This window comes from Erpetoichthys calabaricus, chromosome 13 (assembly GCF_900747795.2).
Source record: "Erpetoichthys calabaricus chromosome 13, fErpCal1.3, whole genome shotgun sequence".
NCBI lineage: Eukaryota > Metazoa > Chordata > Cladistia > Polypteriformes > Polypteridae > Erpetoichthys > Erpetoichthys calabaricus.
Genome location: NC_041406.2, coordinates 81593671 through 81615242, shown reverse-complemented (window position 1 = coordinate 81615242; position 21572 = coordinate 81593671). Strand labels below are relative to the sequence as shown.

Below are 21572 nucleotides of genomic sequence, written 5' to 3'. Positions count from 1 at the left end.
GGTCCTTCCATGATTTCTTCTCCATTCTACAGACAAAAAAGGAGAAAGAATCAACCATTGTGTCACTTTACCACTTAGATTCCGCTGTTCTTACCTTACCAGACCCCAGAAGATCATCCTTAAGTGTGCATATCCAATAGTATCCACTAGCTTTTACCAGCCTACCCTCACTGCCTGTTCATTTTTTCCAGGTCTATACAGTGGACACTTCATTCAGCTGGGCCAGTTTACCACCAAATGACAATCAAATGTCATCTTGGCACCTCAGTTCATCTGAGTGTACAGATCATAATTCTTAGATCAGATTACATAATCAATCATTGACCACTGGCCCAAGGTACTCTCATACCAGGTAAACTGATCTGGCTATGTGGGGCACATGGTTGAACTCTACTCCAAAGCTTGACTTCAAGATTAGGTTCTGGTATCCCTATTCTGGCAGAAGTTCTTCTTAATTTATTTGAGATTATCATAAAAGTCATTAATGGATTCCTTTTTGCCTACAAATTCCCCTTAGACTAGGTTGCCAGGGGTAACCCTATCAGGAGCCCATGTCTCCAAAGAACATAGTTCTTAGAATCAGAGCGGCACATACACTCCTCCACTATTCCAAGGTCACAATCCTAGGAGAAGTAAAAGTTACTTTGTTCAAGGTTTAGAAATAAATGTACGTACTCAAGATGGTGATTATCACAAACTGTAGTGCTAAAATATTCCTGGTATGGCCAGTCTTTTGTTTTTTTTCATTTGGTCACTGAGATAGAAGCACTTGAGGTGAAGTGCATTTTTTGTGGAGATTAAACTGAGCTTTGCCATCAAAATTGTTAAAGGTTACACCCTTTACCTCTTATTATTACATAATCTATTTTGATGACACAACTCATAAGATTTTAATCTATACAAAAAATATGAGGTATTAACTTTCCTTCAGATGTACAGATTATATCATATTGCAAGATTCTAACTGTCCCAAGCATAAACTGTCCCCATTTCTATTGTCTAGCGGTCCACATCTTAGAATGAAATCCAAAACTTGGATCCTTAAGGATGGGGTGTCAAGAACATATAGTACACACTGATTGTCTGACTGTAATCTGTCGAATACTGTATCATACTTGTTGCATTAATTGTGCACATTGTTGTATGTCATATTATTTTTACATAGCCTATTGATAACATGCTCTCATTTAAAATCTTCTTTATAACAGAATATTTTCAGAACTGCCCAATTCAAGTACAGGTCACACACATGGCAGAACTGAGTGTAAGGCTGAAATCAGCCCTCAATGGAGTGTCAGCCCATCGCAACTTCACAGCACCAATTTAGAAACTCCAATTATTTCCTATCTTTGGGGATATGGGAGATAAACTGGAGTACCCAGAGGACAAAAACATGCAGAGACAAAAAGAGCATGTAAGAACCACATAGACAACAATTGGAAGTGCAATTTGAACTCATTAAGATGGATCTATGAGGTGGCAGTGCCAACAACTATACCATCCCACATTATACTTTCTTTGATATTTTTATTGTTATTGCTGAAAACAAATTTATTGACTAAATATGCTGTGAAATTTGAAATAAGATTAAGGATGTTCGATAAAGAAACGATTTCATGAATGATTGCACATGGTTAATAAAATGTAAGCTTAAACTTCAACTGAGAGTATAACAAGTCATTCATTGTGACGTGTAAAGAAAAAAACAAGGTGAAAATATCAGAATCTTTCCCTGTCAGCAGAAGTAAAGAGAGGTTTTAGAGTCAGAACAAGTGATCATTCACTACTTAGGGTATTCCCAAGGAACGTGACCTGCTTTATTTTCTTTTCAGTAGAATTTGTCAATATGTGGAAAGATTTGTGCAGTTTTTAATGTGCAAATGCACAGAACATTTCACAATCACAAAAATGAACAGGGCCACAACTCCTAATCTGCATTGGCTACATTTAGAGGTCGTGTATAAAATATTTCACTTATAATGTATTTTGTATTTCTTTTGGAATAAAAAAGTATCTTTACTCTATGAAATCATAATTCATTTTTTCTGTTCAGATCCACCTGCTAGGTTTATGATATGATCTTGCATTTGCTGCCTATTACATGTGTTTTAATAAGTAGAATACGGGAGACTGAAAAAAAAATGACTTTTTAAAATTTTAATGTGTAATACTGGCAGTGAAGACGCTTGCCTTTGTTGTTTTTTTTTTCTCATCTCTGAGTTTCGCCTAGTCTTTCACACCATCAATGGAACTCAGCTAAAGAGATTCTTTTATTTGATTCTATTTATGTGTTATTTTAAAGAGTTTAACTAAAGCTTTTGTAAAATTTAATGATTATGGTTTTCTTACTTAAATAATATTTTATAAAAAATAATGAAAATGGCATGTATAAAAAAAAATTTAAACAGTTTCTCAAGCTGGCTACCAAGGGAGCTGGTTCTGTGTGGCACCAGTGAATTGTCACATCGCAGTATGTACCGTATATTGGCCAGGGGTCTCTGGGATTGGGTGTTTCGGTTAGCATTGCTGTGACCGAGTTGAGGGGACCTGTATGGAAGCTGCATATTATCCTTGTTTTAACGTGTCCTTTTTCCATGTACTGTTGATTGCTCCCATGTTCCAAAAGCATGCCTGTCAAATCACATGGTGACTCTAAACTGGCCTGGTAAGAGTGTGGGAGTGTTGCATTATTAAGGATGGACATCCCATCCAAGACTGGTTCCTGGCTTGTACCAGTTCCTACAAGAATATGTTCAGACTTCACAGAATCACATAATGGAAATCAGAAGTTTAGAAAATGCGTTGATGGGTATTCTTAGTTATGTTTGACTTATAAATAACTGAACTTAGTTATCACCTGTTGTGCTGGTATTTGTTTTCATGCTCTTGTGGTTTATAAATTTAATAAAATAAAAAAACAAATAAAATTAGGATCTGAATTACTTTTCTTTGGAGACACTGTTAGGAAATCATATGTTTTAAAATATTGTTTATGCTTTATTGCATGGCCAGATATATCATGATGGTGACTTGGTGAACACCCCAGGGCAATACTCACAAATGGGTCTTTGCATATGCAAGAGAAAAAAACGCCCAATAACAGGGAAAGTCTAAGTTTTCACCCACAGTACAGGTAATCACAGCAATCTGCTATCCAGTACGCTTCGCTACACCAATTTGATCCTCACGAATATAAGCCAATCTAAGCAGACCTAAATAAAAAGCTTTTTGAAGAAAAATCTGAGTCCCAGTTGGCTGATATGGGCATGATCAGAAAAGCTCTCTAATAGGTCACTCCTGTGAGGTTGGACATTTGATGTTACTGTGCCGCAAAAAAGAAAAAGTCCATATGGAGAGACGTTCAAACCAAGAGTCCAGTGGTGTAATGAAAAGAACAATTAAAATAGAAATAGAAGTAAAAGACTGTGTTTTGCTGAAAGCTATACCTGACACTTTATCTTAATACATAATTCGCCAGCCTTCTCACTCACTCACTCACTCACTCACTCACTCACTCACGTCCGTCCGAAGCCGAATGCGCAGTCGCCTTCTGCGCATGTTCGAAGCTGAATCCGCAGCCACCTTCTGCTCAGCTGCCCGAAAAACCTTACGAGACCAACATCGCGGCAGGCGGCGGATTTACGGCCGCAAAAATTTAAAGAGAAAGGCCACTTTGATTAAAGCTCTAGAGGCCTGAAAGGCGATTTCGACTACAGCTCGAGGCCTAATTACGTATTCTGATTCAATTACGCATTCATTCAATACACCTGCATCAGGTTTGTGGTGCTTATACTTACTACTATTCCACTCGTGCCCGTTTCATCTTACGTTGTCGAAACGAGCTCTTTGTCTAGTAATACTAATAATATTAATAATAATAATCATTTGAACAAGCCAAAAATAATGCAGTTAACTTATCAAGAATAACCTTACATATTGTTAAGAGAGGGCTGATATCACTGTTGCAAGCAGCTTTTGCATCAATGTGCTTTCCAGTTGTCCTATGCCACCAACACTGACATGAACAGCAGTGTGGCAGACAACAAGGCTACTACAGGAGATAAGAAGAACCAAACCACGATAAACCCTACTAAGAGATTCTCTTTCCAGTCTTTTCATTTAGCCCCAGTTTACTCAGTTACATCCAAACAAAGTGTCATAGGTCTTTTAAAAATGTTAAATTGATACTTGTTAATTACAATATTGAAAGAAAGTTTTTTTCGTGTAGACGTGATATTGCACTCATCTATTTGTTTATTACATTCATTGCAGTACAGAAATGACCAAAAAAGGAATGTTGACTGATTCAGGCGGATTCCCATTGTAATGAATTTTATGGGACCTTAAAAATATTTTGTTATAGTGGAAATTTCTTTATTATGAATATGGGGCAAATGCGTAGTGGTTTGCCAGAGATTCGTCATCTCTAATGGCAGTAGTGTAAGGATAGTTCCATAGCTGCTCTGCCATGCCTGGTAAACAGTAAACCAAGGGCAAAGTAATTGGTTGTCCTCTGCAAGTTGTCACACTATGTTTAGAACACCGGGATTTGACCTGCAGCCCTGAAAGCATGTCCTCCAACTTGCAGGGAAATCGTAGTGGTTGGTGGCAAGATTGTCATTCCAGCCACTGTAAAAAAAAAAAAAAAAAAAAAGTTTCACTGTTCCATTCCATTCAAATTAATGTGGTGCTGAGATTACACACATTGCACGGCTGCACTCAGGTCCTAATCTGGGATCATGAGATAGTTTGTCATGCGGTGTGTGCGGCAATGCACTGTTTCAGAGCATGGTTCCAACCAATCTCTCTCTCTTTGTCTCTCCCTCACTCTTTTTGACCTGCTGTTCCTCGCACTCTCCTGGTCTGCCACAGCAGTGATTCCGTGCTGCTGGTGTTCTTCTAATCTGAAGGTGCTCCTATCTCGTGTGCTTGAGTGCTGAAGTAACAGCTCTTATTTTGAATGAAGTCTTGAGACTGTACCTGCCTTCTCTATGCAGTAATATGGAAAATTAATTTATGATAAAGGAGCACTGGAATCATCTGGTAGAAGGGTCCTTTCATCAGATTGGCCAGCCCAGCACTAACTCATCTGTGGAATAGCCAGTAGTGTGGAGGCAGCTTGTTGGCTGAGGTCTCTAGGACTCTGAACAAACCTGAACCCTCATATGTGAAATAATCTATTCTTGCATTTTGCTTTGTACTTGTACTATTACTATTGTACTATAGTATTATATTTCTGAGGTGGCAATGATAGATTGACCATCTAGATCTGTGAAGAGGGTTACTTGTGTTCTGTTCTGTATATTATGTGGTAGTTACCTGATTTTTTTGACACCCATTGCATGGCCAGTCTATCTGGAAAGGGGTCTCGCTCTGAATTGTCTTTCCCAAGATTTCCTCCATTTGTTTCAATACAAGGGTTTTTTCAGGAGTTTTTTTTTTGTCTTCTGTGGGAGTCAAGGCTCAGGGGCTGTCAAAAAACAGGTCCTGTTAAAGCCCATTGCTTCACTCCTTGTGTGATTTTGGGCTATACATACAATAAATTGTTGTTATTGTTATAAAGTACATGTATTTTCCTTAGAAACCTGAACTTACCTTTCTGACTCTCATGCAACTAACTCTGTGATTCAAGCTTGACAATACCTGTATATAAAAATAAAAACAACACTTCTTAAATTGCAAAAAATATTTTATTTGAAAATGAGATGTACAGTAAGATATAACTTTATTTTTATTGAAATACAAGTATGAATACAGAATTAAAATGAGACATTACATGTAACTTTTTTTATAGAAACACAAACGTGCTTATAATTTTTTTTTTCAGTTCCCAATGCCTGATCTTTTAACTTTGTCTTTGATTTTTTTCAATCCTTCAAAATTGTTGACGGCATCGAAGGCATGATTCCGAATGCTATCTGCACATCATTTTTCTTCACTCTGAAATCAGCTTTTTCCAGGATTGTTCATTTTTCTTTCATTGTAAACTGACACCATTTCTCACTTTTTGAAGCGCTATGAAACTTGAACAGTACAGTATTCACTCACGACACAAGTACCCCCGCGGACAATCGGTAGACTCAGAATTCAGCTATACCTATATAATGTGACGTCTACACTCTCACCGAGACTGTCCTAGACCAGAAATTTTTCAGCAGACAGTCACTTTATTTTTGGTCTAACTAGAAAGAGACAACCTGTGGCAGGGTTCACAAAACTCGGCGAAAGTGAAGGCATGGCATTAAGTATTTTGTGCATCGTATTAATATCTTTGGTGACCATTTTTGGTCAAAAAAACTTTTGTTATACTGAAATTTACAATTTGTTATATCAAAATCCATTTTACATGATGTTGCTTGAACATTTATCCGGACTAACAGAAAGTATTTGTTATTCTGAAAATTTTGTTACTTTGATATTTACTATAATGGGATTTGACCTGTATAAAGTTTTGGACCTTTGTGTACTTCATTCCTTGTACCTAATGCATTATTTACATATGTGATATTCAGAATTTGTGAGTATATGCCTGTGCCTGTAGAGGGTTTCTTTAGTTGAGGTAGTAAGGTAAGGAGAGGCCTTTTCAGTTTCAACACCTTGTGGGCCTGTAGGGATCTTAATCCAGCCTTTCTTCCTTGCAAGTTGCAAGTTGTCATCATTTTTATTTGCTTTTCCTGAGTTTGACTTTATTGAATACACCAGAAGACAATACAATGGTTTGAGAATATAAGGTGCTCAAGTTAAAAGCAGAACACGGCTCAAGTTTTAGTGTTACAAATGCTTCCATGATGTAATGTCATATGGTTATAGCTATTTTTTACTCAATAATTCAGACCTTCATTTTGCTAATAATTTTCTGACTGAATTTTTTTTGATTGTTTTCCATCCACGTCTTTTTGACATGCAGCTTAGGCTGATTGGCACACATAATATGAATGAGTAAGTGTGTGAATGAGTGGCACCTTGTCCAAGGTTATCTAGTTCAGGGTGATAGGAAGCTGGTGCCTATCACAGGTAGAGAGGCTAAGGATCTGCACTGGTATCTGGAAGGTTGCTGGTTTAAATCTCTTTACGGCCAGAAGGGATCCTACTCCGTTGGAGTAGTATATAAAAAAAAAGTCAGAATTGGATACTTTTTGGAAGGATACTTTATTTGTATTTTTAAAAATGCATGTACATGTCCTTCTTCTTTTAAAAACTCTTAAACACTAATAAGCGGTAGCGATGAATATACTGTGGAAAGCCTCAAGATAAGTCAGTATATCAGAAAATGCAAAACTAATTTCAAATGTGTGGTCTGTAGTTTTTTTAACCACACTGCTACACAGTCAAATATTTTTTTCAGAATGTCTTGTATAGGATTTTGTGTTCTTTTTATTCAAAAAAGATTTTGCTCTCTCTATTACAATGTTTCCATGGCACACAGAGTGCTATAGCAAATATTAATAGAGTAAAATATACTGAACAATGAAGGCAGCAAGCTGGAGCCATGTTCAGTAAAGGTAATTAAATTAGTGTTGATCATGACTCTAGATGATAGGGATTTGAGGAGGAGTAATTTAGTACTTAACAGCCTTTTACATGAGCTGGGCCCATGTGGGAAGCTAAGTATATTGCTTAGATTAATGTTGTGCTTTCAAATGTCTTTTTCAGTAAAGATTAAATATAAAACAGTTCTTTTTCACTTTCTTTCTTAACAATGATGGTGGTGTAAGAGTTGTCAAAATTAATTTTTTATGTAAAAAAAAAAAAGCTGACATTTGTTATTAATTTATTGTGTTGCATTTTTCTTGTCCAGTGGCCTTTCACAGTCTCCCTCTGAAAATCAAAAAGGAACCCCAGAGTCCTTGCTCAGAACTGAGCTCTACCTGCAGCCAAGAGCAACCTTACAAATACAGTTATGGGGAAAAGTGCCTGTATAATGTCAGGTAAATATGATACTGGGTACATTACTAGCAATTAATTGGAAGTAGTCTTTTAAAGTTAATGCTAATTCTACTATAAAAACAAACATTTTAACTCATTTAATGTAAATCCAAGATGTCTATTATTAAATGTGCATGGTTTCTAAACAAAGTTGTTAACCAAAATAATTTCTGTGTACTAATCACTTACATTTAATTACTCATTAAGTGTGTTTAATTATCAAATTATGCATAAGCAACTAAATAGGCATTATTTCTTTTTTAGTACATTAGGATATAATGATAATATACCTTTTTCCAACACCATAAATTAGTTAAACCCGGTAGAGAATAAGTACAGCTTCTCATTTGCACCATGCTGTTCTACACATCTTCTGTCCCTTAAACATCTGCCTTCAAAAGCATCTGTTCCATTTTCCTCCACGTTTCCCCAAACTCCAGATTGCGAACTACAGATTTGAGAAAACAAAGGCCCTTATCTCAGACTTTTTTGCCTACATTTTCACATGCTGAATTCCCTTCAGAATCAGCATTATGTGTCCGTGTGTGAAAGTAGAGGTCTGTTGGCATAATTTAACTTTAATTAATACAAGCGTTCTTTGTTCTTCAAATAATTTAATTCAATATTTAGCATCTGCAAGCCAAGTTAAAGTTTCACACCCAGCTTTGGATTTGTTGTAGTAGAACCTTACCAGATGTGATTTTTTTTTGTTTTTAGAAACCAGATATAAATGCACTATCATGTATATAGTATCAGCTACTGATTTTATCAAGCATTTGATGATTTTTATGAAATGTTTCACAGTGTGTTGCTGCCCCTTTTCAAGCTACCTGTTTGTGGTAAATGTTAAAATTAGACATCTTATGAAATATCCTTTGAGCACTTGGTAATGTATAAATAATCACAGTCTGATCTACTCCACAGCATGTATTTTGCACACTGCCATTATGTTTCTAAGCAACAAAAACTTTTTCGATTGTTTCCAGGTTATTATCTTGTTTGTATTACACTAGGTCAATAACCTGGTCTTTGGCATTCAGTGCCCACCTTTTTGTTTAAAGCAAGGATATCTGAATGTATTATTTATTTCTTATGTAGCTTAGTAAGACAATCATTTATACATATAAGGCAACAACAACACCTGTACAGCATTGTGTTAACTTAAAACAGGACATTAATAATGCAGTTCATAATTTGAAAGTATATTTTACTTGAGGAAAAATCCATCTGATTTCTGAACATCCTTACTCTATTACAGGGTAACAAAAGCACAAACCAGCCCTGAAAGGAATGTCAGACAATCATAGGTTATTATTACACACACACTTACACACACACACACTTACACACACACTTGCCTGAAGAAGGGGCCTGAGTTGCATCGAAAGCTTGCATATTGTAATCTTTTTAGTTAGCCAATAAAAGGTGTCATTTTGCTTGGCTTTTCTCTACATTCATAATGGCTAACACGGTACAACACCCTAGTATTACACACACACAAACACACTCGCGCTCATTCATATGGGCCCAGTTTAGACACACATTATCCTAATATACATGTGTGGATGTGGGAGGAAACTGCAGTACATGATAAAAACCACAAAGATATGAATGTACACACTGTGCACAGGCAGGGAATGCAGTGAGAATGAAGCCCGGGTCCTCTGATTTTTTAGGCTGCAGCATTGACCATGTGCCTCCCTTGACCAAGTGAATTAAAAATATTTTAGTTTTTTTTATTATAAAAGTTTTAAATGGCATTTGATGTGTATTCAAATGCTAATACATAGTTCAAAGTGTCAAATAATTGGTTTTCAGTTTAGATTTTTCTCAATGTTTGCACCTGTGTTTAGTGGTGCATACATATAATTGTTTTCAAGTGTAATGGTCACTCTGTAAATCTTACCTTCCTTATTTATGTGTTTCAGTGCCTATGATCAGAAATTGCAAATTGGAATGAAGCCTTCTAGTCCTCCTACATCATCCAGCACTCCAGTGTCCCCACTCCACCATGCTACTTCAAACCCGCCTCCTACTCCAAAATCGGATCGAACCTACCCTCCACATCTTCAGCCATCACAGCAAATGCCTGATAATTCCTTCCAGATGGACCACAGGTGAGTCAGGTAAAGACAGGATTATCTGGAGCAGAACCCATGTAGACACAGTGGGGAAATACATAAACTCCACACAGGCAGAGCCTAATTTGAGACTCGATCCCTAAATTCTGGAGCTGGGTAGCCTACTACAAATTTTGCTGTAGATTTTATTATTATTATAAGGCTTTGGTTTGGACATGTGCAGAGGAGAGATGTTGAGTGTATTGGGAAAAGGATGCCAAGGATAGAGCTGCCAGGGAAGAGGAAAAGACGAAGGCCTAAGCGAAGGTTTATGGATGTTGTGAGAAAGGACATGCAGGTGATGGGTGTATCAGAACAAGATGCAGAGGACAGAAAGATATGGAAGAAGATGATCCGCTGTGGCAACCCCTAACGGGAGCAGCCGAAAGAGGAAGAAGAAGATTATTATTATTATAAGGCCTTTATTTTCATGTGCACAGAAAACAAGATTCATAGGGGCCCCTGTGGTAGCAGTTAGTAGTTAATCAGAGCAATAACTGGAATTACATATACAAGTAAAATTAGTTATAAAGAGTTAATTTGTGTAAATAGATAAACAAATAATAGTTAAAGTTCATGCATAAACTATCAAAATGCATTATCTGGTGAATGAATGCAACAATATAAAGGTCACATTATATTCTCCAAAACTTTACATTTGTCACTGGAGAAAACCCAAAAAGGAAAAAAATAAAAGCAGATCAATATTATTTTTTTTTCTGTTTATTAATTTTCATTGTAATCATTCCATACAAATTGATCAATTTATAACCAATCAAAATTGAAGACAAATCAAACCCCACCCCTGAGAAAGAGAGCTAAGCCATAGGAGAATTACTTAGGGCTTTTTAATAAGGCAACAATAAATAAAAGAAAGGGAGAAATAAATATATATGTAAATAAGAGATGGAGAAGGGAATTAAATGTGGTAATAGTAATTTCTCTTATTCTAAAATAATATTGATTAGATCCTGCCAGGTTTTGAAAAAATTTTGTACAGATCCTCTAACTGAGAATTTGATTTTTTCCAATTTGAAATAATATAAAACATTGGTTTCCCACTGACTTATCAGAGGAGAGTTAGGATTCTTCCGATTTAACAGAATAAGTCTGCGTGCCAAAAGTGTAGTGAATGCAATCACCGTTTGCTTGTCCTTCTCCACTTCAAGTTTGTCTGGAAGAACACCAAACACAGCTGTTAATGGGTTAGGAGGGATTGTGATACCAAGGCTGTCTGAAAGGCACTTAAACATTTTGGTCCAAAATAATGTTAGTTTAGTGCAGGCCCAGAACATGTGACCCAGTGAGGCAGGAGCTTTTTTGCAGCGTTCGCAGGTTGGATCTTGCCCTGGAAACATTTTGGACAGTTTTAAGTGAGACAGATGAGCTCGATATATAATTTTTAGTTGAATAATTCTATGCTTTGCGCATATAGAGCTCGAGTGAATTCTCTGCTTTGCTACCTTCCACTCCTTTTCTGATGTATTGATTAAGAGATCTTCTTCCCAATGTCCTCTTGGATCTTTGAAAGGCAGGGACTCTAATAGGATTTTATATATTGCGGAAATGGTGTTTAATTCCTCGAATTTGAGCAGTATTTTTTCCAGCATTGTGGAGGGTGCGAGGTGGGGCAAATCGGGCAATTTCTGTTTAACAAAATTTCTAATTTGAAGATAGTGAAAGAAATGTGTAGCTGGGAGGTTGAATTTTGAACGTAATTGTTCAAAAGATGCAAATATGTTGTCTATAAAAGCAGATCAATATTAAAAAGAAAAATAATAAAGCAAAGACTAAGACTGGTACCCAAGGATTTGTTGCAGAAATATAAGGGCGAATTAAACTGAACACATTAATTGAAAAAAGTTTCCTTTAGAATTTTTGGCACAATTCTATCTTTACTAGCATGATTAGCATCATAATGTTCATTCATCGGTGCTGAGATTTTCAAGCACTTTTACATCTGTGGGTTATTTGAAGTTGTAGACTTTTTAACTGAAATATTCTTTTTTTCTGAAAACTTCATATTATAAGTACTATATGTGTATCTAATTGTTTCAGATTTCGCCGCCAGTTGTCAGAACCATGCCATTCATTCCCCACTCCCCCTGCAATGCCCAGAGATGGCAGACCAATGTACCACAGGCAGATGTCTGAGCCTAGCATCCCTTTTCCACCACAGAGCTTCAAACAGGAGTTTCCCGATCCTGTGTATGAGCATGCGGCCATGGTTAGTGGATCAGCAAATCCGACCTATCCTCCTTCAATGATCATCAAACAGGAGCCAAGGGATTTCACATATGATTCAGGTTTGTAATTTGTTGATGTTAGCATTTGTGTACTTATTTTTAATATTTCAGCAAACATCAGCCTTTATTGCTGATTAATATACGCATTTGAAGTCTTTGTTGGCATGCAGTAACCTGGGGTTGGATTTATAAAACTTGCGAGGATGCCTGTAACGTACATACGCACTCTCCACACAAAAGTCAAGATTTATAAAGGAAAACTTGACAGGAGAATGTGCATATATTTACGGTATAATGAAAGACAAACAACGAAAAAGAGTCAGGGGTACCACCCAGTGACTCCGTGCAATTGTATAGAAAAAAAGACAAGACAGTTGTCAGGAATTATGATAGGACGACTGTCCAGATGCAATTTCAGAACAGAAATGGCGGTAGCAGTGGTTTTAAATAATCATGGCAGGAAGAGGTGAGTCCGGGAGGGTGCACAGAAGTGATTTCAGTGGTGAAATTACTGTCAGTCTTTTGTTCTGCGGAAAGAGGAAGAGCAAAGGCATTAGCCAACAGCGCCACTCCCTGGTTCGGCGGGTTATTACCATCACCAGAGTCCTTAGGCTGCCTCCAGTGTGCACGTGCATGATTAAAACAGCAACTGTAACCCATATGTATGCACCATTTGGAGAAACCGGGAAAAGAAGACACCCTTGATCATGTAGGTAAATGCAGCCAAATCAGCTAAATGACAAATTACATGCATAATAATACATATCACCAAACCGTTGTTATAATGTGCGTTGACGTGTCAAACATATTGCACCTTAAACATGATGAATATGATGTACAGTCTGTATTTTAGTTCCCTTTTAAGAGTGTCAGTGCTGCTGTTTATTTAGGCTACCTTCTCAGGGAAAGGGTCAGGAATATCTCAACCAAACTTCAGCTCCATCGTGTTCAATGTGCTGGAAGCCATAAACCAACTGACAAGTCACTACATTTAGTTTCCGTAAGATGTGGGTCTACATACATAAAACATAACATGTTTTTTCTGACATAAAGAATTGAAAACATAAAAAGACAGTTTACAGCAGTGTCCATAATCTGGCAATTAACTACATTGTTTTTGAAATAAGCGCATCTATCAAGGATGAAGCTTCTTTGTTAACCATAAGCTGTGACATTCCATTAACACACAAGTCATCTATCATGCCAGGAAGAGACTGACAAACTTTGTTCAGTGGCCTGGGTCAACCCATAATTTATTTATTTTGAGACAAAGTAGCTTTGGCAGATGACTTGTTGATGGTGTTGTACGTGAAGGCTGGGTTTTTGGTAAGATAACTGGTTGATCCCTCTGCGTATCTTTACATTGTAATAACATTCATGCCATTACATGTGCCAGGTGATAATGGCTACTGTTCAGACACTGGTGCCCACTCAGTTGTTGAGTGCAACATAGGACTCCTCAAATGCAGGTGGCCTGTGTGTTGGTGCGTAAGGTAGAAGGCTGCTCCACCAGCTAATGAAACTCTGAGGCTTCATGATTGCCTACGTATGAAGGTGATTGACATAGTCTATACAGAGTGGGAACCAAGATGACTGTCCTTTATAAAGGTAAGTTGCATAGAAACGTGCATATGCCAGGTTTTATAACTTTATTTTAACATATGCATTTTTCCTGTATTTTGGCATACACATACTTCCTAATCCACACAAAGTTTTATAAATGAGACCCCTATTACCTATTTATGAGTTTAACAGAAATGTTCTAAAAATAATATTTTTGTTTCTAACCTGATTCAGTAACTGCTTTATTTAATTAATTCTTCATCACTAATACTATTTATGTATTTTAATATCAAATGTATTAATAGAATGAGATAAATGAATAGCTTCAGTTGATTATAGCTATAAGAAGTTTAATGAAACCAATTAAATTTAAAGTTACTAATTTTATTTGTTAGCCTAGATGTAAGTGTTGTATATAAGTTGACAGCACAGCCTGCTGCATCTACTATTTTGCCAAGGAAGTACAGAACATTGGTCAGTAGGCCAAGGTCAAATCACCTACAGTACAAGAGCCATAGGAACCAGGTTTTAATAACCTCCAGCAAGCTTCAGTTAAACTGCAAAGTTGAGGAAGATAGACTGTCACGAAGGAGTTAACTTTTAATGCAGCATATAAATAAAGAGAGACACAAATTTTCAAAAGCAATGCAGATTTTGCACTTTTGCGCTCAACTCCTTCAATGGGTACTTCAGATAAAACAAAAGAAAATAGGTCAGTGCTTCATGTGAAACTTCAATATGTTCGCTACAAAAACAGTTGTGTACAGTTGTTTCTTAACATTTTACAGAATAAAGAATCAGAAGGGAAGCCTGAATTCTTGTATTCTCCATTTGCCTTTGTCTGTGACTTGCATACAATTTCTTGGTGAATAGCAGTTTTGACTCTAATGGATTCAATGATTGGTTAAAATTGCATTTCAAAAAATGGATTCAGTGATTGTTTGAAATTGCATTTTCAATACTTTAAGCAAGAAAGACAACAATACTTTTTGTAAGATTTTTTCACATCATTTTTTTAAAACCCAGTTCCTTTAAGGTTATAGTGGTTGCATTGTTTCATTCTGGCCATATTTTTAACTAGGACCCATTTACTGCACATAGTTCAACATACTACTTTAACATTTTGCCTTTTTAAGATTCAAAATTCTTAATTGTTTCTTTTTTCCTTAACCAGCAGACAGAAAATAGTGTGGTATAAAGTGAGCCAGATAACTCAGGCTCTCAGACTCAGTCTCTGGTCGGCCACCATTTTCTCTCCAACCAATTTCTTAATTAGAAGCTGTTAATGTAAATTTATTTAATTCTAAAGGTTGTTAGTGCTATCATCCCATCACACCAGACATTTCAAAAACTGTACATTTTATTTTTTTTCTGTTCTTTATTCTGTTATGTTTTGAGGAGGAGAGCAGATGAATATTTTTGAAGCATTGTATTGAAACTGATATTATATGATGACCCATAGGTGCAAATGGAATCAAGTTAAATTAATTTTGTGGCAGTAACTGGTCACTAATTAAGAACATTTCTAGAACAAAACAGCACTGAGGGCCTCCAGATCTTGACATCATTTATAATATATTTTAATATTTAATTGTACTGTTTAAAGCTCAGGTTTCAGGTATGTCCAATTTAGTGACTTGATGGTGGTTTCTGTCATGTTTGTGGAGGTTACTTTCATTACACTTCAAGTAAATAACTCCAGTGACATAGTGGGTAGCGCTGCTGCCTTGTAGTTAGGAGACCTGGGTTCGCTTCCTGGGTCCTCCCTGCGTGGAGTTTGCATGTTCTCCCCGTGTCTGCGTGGGTTTCCTCCCACAGTCCAAAGAACATTCCTTGGAGTGTGGGAGGAAACCAGAGCACACACTGGGACAAGGGGAGAACATGCAAACTCCATGTGGGGTGGGAACCCTGGTCTCCTTACTTTGAAGCAGTAGAACTACCAATGTGCCTTCATGCCTCCCAAGTTAATAACTTTCTCCTAGAAAAGAAATTGTTGCTCTCTGTAAGTGAGTAGGAGACAACTGTACTACACTGAATGCTGAGCTTTGTGGGAGCTACAAATTCTGGCTTGACAGTACAGGGCCATCCCATCCTGTTTCAATTATTTTTACATAATGCCTTACTTTTTGCTCTCCTTTATATCTCTTTCCTGAAGCTGTGACAAACAATATAAAATAGTGTCATGGATAAAAGGAAATTAAATGAAGCTTCTCTGCAATTTTACCAGAGCTCATCAGTTAACCTAGAACCTGAAATTGAAAGGAGCTAAGCTAGACACCCTTGTTGTGTGATCATAAAGATTAATGTAACATAACATAATATTCTCAAATCCATTTCAAGACCCATCCCAGGGCCCCATTCATACTCACACTGGTCCAATTTGGAATTGCCACTTAACCTAACTTGCCATCTTTATGGGTGTGAGAGGTAAGGTGGAGTACCAAAAGGAAATTCCAAGCAGACAGCCTGGAGAATGTGAAGACTGGGTATGGGATTTAAAGCCAGGATGCTAATCATTGCACCACTCTGCTATATATATATATATATATATATATATATATATATATATATATATATATATATATATATATATATATGGTTGAAATAGTTTACTGTCAAATAATGCAAAGAGTACGCGACATGTGTTTCGCCCTAATTCTGGGCTCATCAGGCATACACACTCACTGCACTCCCTTACGGGAATCAGAATTAGGGCGAAACACGTGTCGCGTACTCTTTGCATTATTTGACAGTAAACTATTTCAACCATTCTATGATCTGCTTCTCACAACTGTGGGCACCGTGGCAGATGTTAGCTGACTTGCTGACCAACCACAAGCGTTACCTGGTAGGTAACCACCAATACAATCAGATTGTGATTCAGACTACGAATGCCGTGAATATATATATATATATATATATATATATATATATATATATATATATATATATATAAAATTCACTAAGTCCATGGCAAGCAAGACGCACGCAAGACAGAGCCACGCCCGCCAACTCACAGAGCCCCGCCCACCAACAATTCACTAAGCAGCCGACCATGGCACGCAAGACAGAGACCATGGGATACGCACGACAGAGCCACGCCCGCCAACTCACAGAGCCCCGCCCACCAACTCTAAGACCATGGGATACGCACGACAGAGCCCTGCCCACCAACTCTAACCCTCCTCCCGCGTCATGGGATACGCACGACAGAGCCCCGCCCGCCAACTCTAACCCTCCTCCCGAGTCCACCCCAGCACGCAACACCTCACCAAACACCACCTCAGTCGCTTTCGTCTCTGCTACAGTCCACATGCACCTCTTGGGCCACATTGACTTTTCATTGTTCTTTTCGGTTCTGGCTGCTTTTCTATATATAATCCACCAAGTCACCCGACCATGGGATATGGACGCACGCAAGACAGAGCCCCGTCCGCCAACTCTAACCCTCCTCCTAAGTCGCTTTCTCCCGCGTCCACCCTTGCTCTCGAGGCATGCGCACTGCCTGCCTGCTCATGTGCCCGCCCCCAACTCCTCACCTGAGTCACTCCTTGATGTTGGAGACGGGAAAAACAGAACACCTATGACATTGCCTTCACATTGTTTTCCTTTTATTTCTGATCCCGTTCAACAACTATATGGCGACATCGACTTTCCAACTGTCACTCTGGAACAACTCAGCATGCGAGCTATATTAAGTGTCACCAACGAAGACTCGCTACACCTTAATGAACAAGTGCTGAAACTTATCCCTATCAATGAAGTGACTTTCACTAGCGTTGCCTCGATCGTCACAGACTATCCTGCAGATCAACTTTCATTCCCTGAAGAATTTCTTAATAGTCTTACTCCCACTGGCATGCCTCCACATAAACTCAAAATTAAAATTGGTTCAGTCATCATGCTTCTCAGAAACCTCCTGCCAGCAAAAGGTTTCTGTAATGGCACTAGACTTTCTGTTACCAGCATTCACCGCAATTTACTGGAGTGTAAGACTATCGCAGCTGCTACCTCACAAACTGTCCTTATTCCCCGGATATCCCTGACCCCATCAGATTCAAATTTGCCTTTTACTTTTACACGCCGAAAATTTCCTGTTAGATTGACCTTCGAAATAACAATTAATAAGGCACAGGGCCAAACTTTCAAAAAGATATGCCTGTATCTGCCAAAACCAGTTTTCAGTCATGGACAATTGTATGTTGTACTCTCCAGTATTCCATCTTTTCATTCACTTACAGTCGTATCCTCAAACCCACCCCATTTGGACAACTGTGTCGTTCAGGAAGTGTTCAGCCATCAATAAATAATTATGCGGCGTATGCTACACATCGGGTTGGCTAGTATATGTGTATGTATATATATATATATATATATATATATATATATATATATATATATATATATATATATATAAATTATAATCAGAATGATCTATGTAAAATGTATATTTGATGATTCACTGGACACTGGACACTTGTCCATCACTGGACTCACTCACTGACACACTCAAGCTCAGCTCACATTGGGACAGTTTCCAGTCACTCTAGAATAGATATCTTTGCAATGTTTGCAAAAAAACTGGAGTATCCATAAGGAACCCACACCAACACAGTGAGAACATAGAAAGTTTGAACAGATAGTTCCTGGGCTGATGTTTGTGGATCTATGAGGCAGTACTGACCCTGCGCTTTGACCTGCAAAGGTCATGTAAAAAGGTGATTTTCTCGTGGGAATTATTACAGTGTAACAAATACTCCCAGCCCTTTTCATAATTCACATTTAAAAGTTTTAAAATATTTATTTTTTACTTATGGTTAATCAAAGGTATAATCTTTTGTTTTTTGAGTTTCTGAGCAATTTTAAATCTAAAATATTGTTTATAGTTATAATAGTATGCATGGGTGTATGGGGTGCTATTAGTAAAATGATGCACTTTTTTTGTACTCTTAATTGTTCTGGGTTTACATGATGACAAATTTAAAAATGCCATGTTTTGTAAAAAATATTGTTCACAGAGGCGTAGTGAGGTGGGGACTTCAGGCACCCAGACCCTGGTCTGCCTGATTACCCCACGCTTTGATTTAACACACTTTTACATAACACCGTTCGCTAAACCTCAAGAGGAATCTGTCCCACCCACTGTCAAATTTTATGTATTGGATAGACGATCCTAAACCTCACAGGGTAAGATCTTTGATCTAACTTACATGATAATTACTTGATAATAACAGAGGGGGCTAAGTCCCTGATATCTGCAAATCCTAACAACACCTCTGATTGTAAGAGGCAGAAAAGGTGTCAAAAAGTTAAGTTATGACCAGAAGATGGAAATCACAACTAGGAGTTGACAGAAAATGAAGTCAATCAGTAAGCAAAATGTCCAAGTACCAGGAAAGACAAAAAATACCAGTCATCTGAATCAGGAAAGTGTGTGTCACACTTCAAATTTAAAAACAAAGCTACAGATTCATTAACCAGAGGAAGATATTAGTTGCAAAAAATCTCTACACATACGTTTGTATTCTATGCAGAAAACATCAAAACGAGGATTTTGTAAAACCACACAGCCATCTTAAATATCCACCATGTGACTAGCAACAGGCATCATTGTATTAAACAATACAGCAGCGGACATAATCGTGTACACTCAAAATGGCACCATGATGATATCAACCAAAATAATCATAAAAAACAGAATCATGGGATCTTTTTTCAAATATGTATGTTTTTCTTGTGAAGAATATGACACATGTTTTACTTATATGGCATATGTATGAATGATATGTCAAGTAGCGATTTTATTTTGAATATGCTTCAGTTACGTGGCAAATATCCAGTTTGTAAGTCTAATATGCCATTCATATCAATACTGAATTGGTGTAGCATGAGTGAGTTTGGTTGTACATTTGACTTGTAAACTGTATCTAGTCCAGGGCTAAGGGATGATTTTTAGTTCGTAGTAGAAAAATATTTTTAATGTGAAATCTGTAGTTTCTGTAGTTCTTTTGACATATATTTAGAATGGAACTTAAAAAAAATTACTCCATAAAAAAAAATCTTCACATATTTAATTGAATTATTTTCTGTACCGTGATGCAAATTTACAACCACTAGGTCTAATGTACAAAGGTCACTTCTATAATCTTGTAAAGGAAAGCTGTTCAATCCAGCTACATCACCTCTGCTAAGGAGTAATTAGTCCTGTGAGGCCTATGCTTGTAAACTAAGCCGAGGCATGAATGAAACTCCAGCCGCTTTGTGCTTTTCATTCATAAAATGGAGGCCGAGAGAGTATGAGAATTCCCAGTTGGTGTGGAATTGAGCCCTTTCACAGCTGCATCCTTGTCAGATTATTTTGATAGAGTGCTCAGTTTTCACAGCCCTGCTTCATGTAACACAAACCCCCTTCCTGTGTGTGCTTGTGTGTAAATGAATGCCATAGTCCATTCACCAGATACAGAGGAAGAGAGGGATTCACTCCAAATTCCATTTGAATGCTGCTTTTTACACATCAAATTCTATGAGTCTAGTTACTTTTCCAAGATTCTCAAGGATTTACACAAAGCAGGCTTTGACATAGTCCATTTCTTTTAAGGTTATTTTCTTCTAAGTCATGAAAAATTATAATTTGCATTGCAGTAGAAGGGTGGCATGGGTCCATATGTCAAGCTTGAAATTTCAAAGAAAATCCTGCTGTATTTCAGTAGAACTAATATAAATGAACATTTCCGCTGCTCTCTGTTTGCCTGGCTTTAACATCAATGTCATAAAAGTACATTTTTACTTGATGGTTTAATGAACTGCTTTTGTAAAAAAAAGGTTAGCAGCATCAATGTATTTTGAAAGGTTTACTCTTACAGGTAATTAAAAGTCACACGTATCATATTTCCTTAATTTTAATGGTTTTCTTTATATGCAACTACAGCACTTGAGTGCAATGTGGTTAAAAAAAAAAAAAGCACCGCAATCTGGGTTATGTTTTTGCTTTGAAGTAAACCTGAATGGCCTTTTTTAACATATGTCTGGAACCAAAAGTGAACATTTAGAATAACTTATTACTGTAAATGTTAAAACCCGATTTGTTTGCTTTTTATTATATTGGATAGGAATGTAGGCAGTAACAAATGTAATTAACGACAATTTCCTTGGGCCAGTCATTACTTTGATAAACTTCAGAGCTATGTTTATGGTTCCTTATTAAGTGTGTTAGTCATTTTATTGAATAATCACTTTGGAAATGTTTCTAAAATTTGATTAGAATGTGACCTATTATAATAGCCACAGGCTCTTCCAGTGAAACAGGAGATCATCTTGGAAAAATATATTACTAGCAGCAAACCTCTGTCCCTAAACCATTTTCCATGAACCATTTGCGTTGAACATTACATTAGGGGACATTCTGGATTGCAATGCTAAAAACAGACACAAAGTAAACATTAAAAAAAAGAGTCATATGTGAGAGCATAGATTGATTGAAGACCTTTTTCCTAGAGTTTGAAGAAACATTGTGTAGATTTAATTAAAACATATTAACATAGAGTTTTATATTTTCCAAATCCAGGTTTATTTGGATGAGCTGTGTCAATGTAGCATTTTAGATCAAACTTGACTTCTATTTTAGTGTCTTTTTAGAACTAAATAAATAAATACATAAATAAATAAATAAAAAAACGTTAATGTTCATGTGAAGACAGTGTATTTGATTGATTCTTTT

The 21572-nt window shown here is 37.0% G+C and overlaps 1 protein-coding gene across 4 annotated transcripts in view; it reads left to right on the top strand.

The window, feature by feature from the left end:
* etv1 (ETS variant transcription factor 1) overlaps positions 1-21572 on the top strand; it is an 89411-nt gene that overhangs the window by 48195 nt on the left and 19644 nt on the right. For all 4 annotated transcript variants that reach the window (XM_028817166.2, XM_028817167.2, XM_051935715.1 and 1 more), the window contains 3 exons: positions 7799-7928; positions 9855-10043; positions 12105-12352. In XM_028817166.2, coding sequence (XP_028672999.1) covers positions 7799-7928; positions 9855-10043; positions 12105-12352 — 567 coding nt within the window. The remainder of the gene's footprint in view (positions 1-7798; positions 7929-9854; positions 10044-12104; positions 12353-21572) is intronic.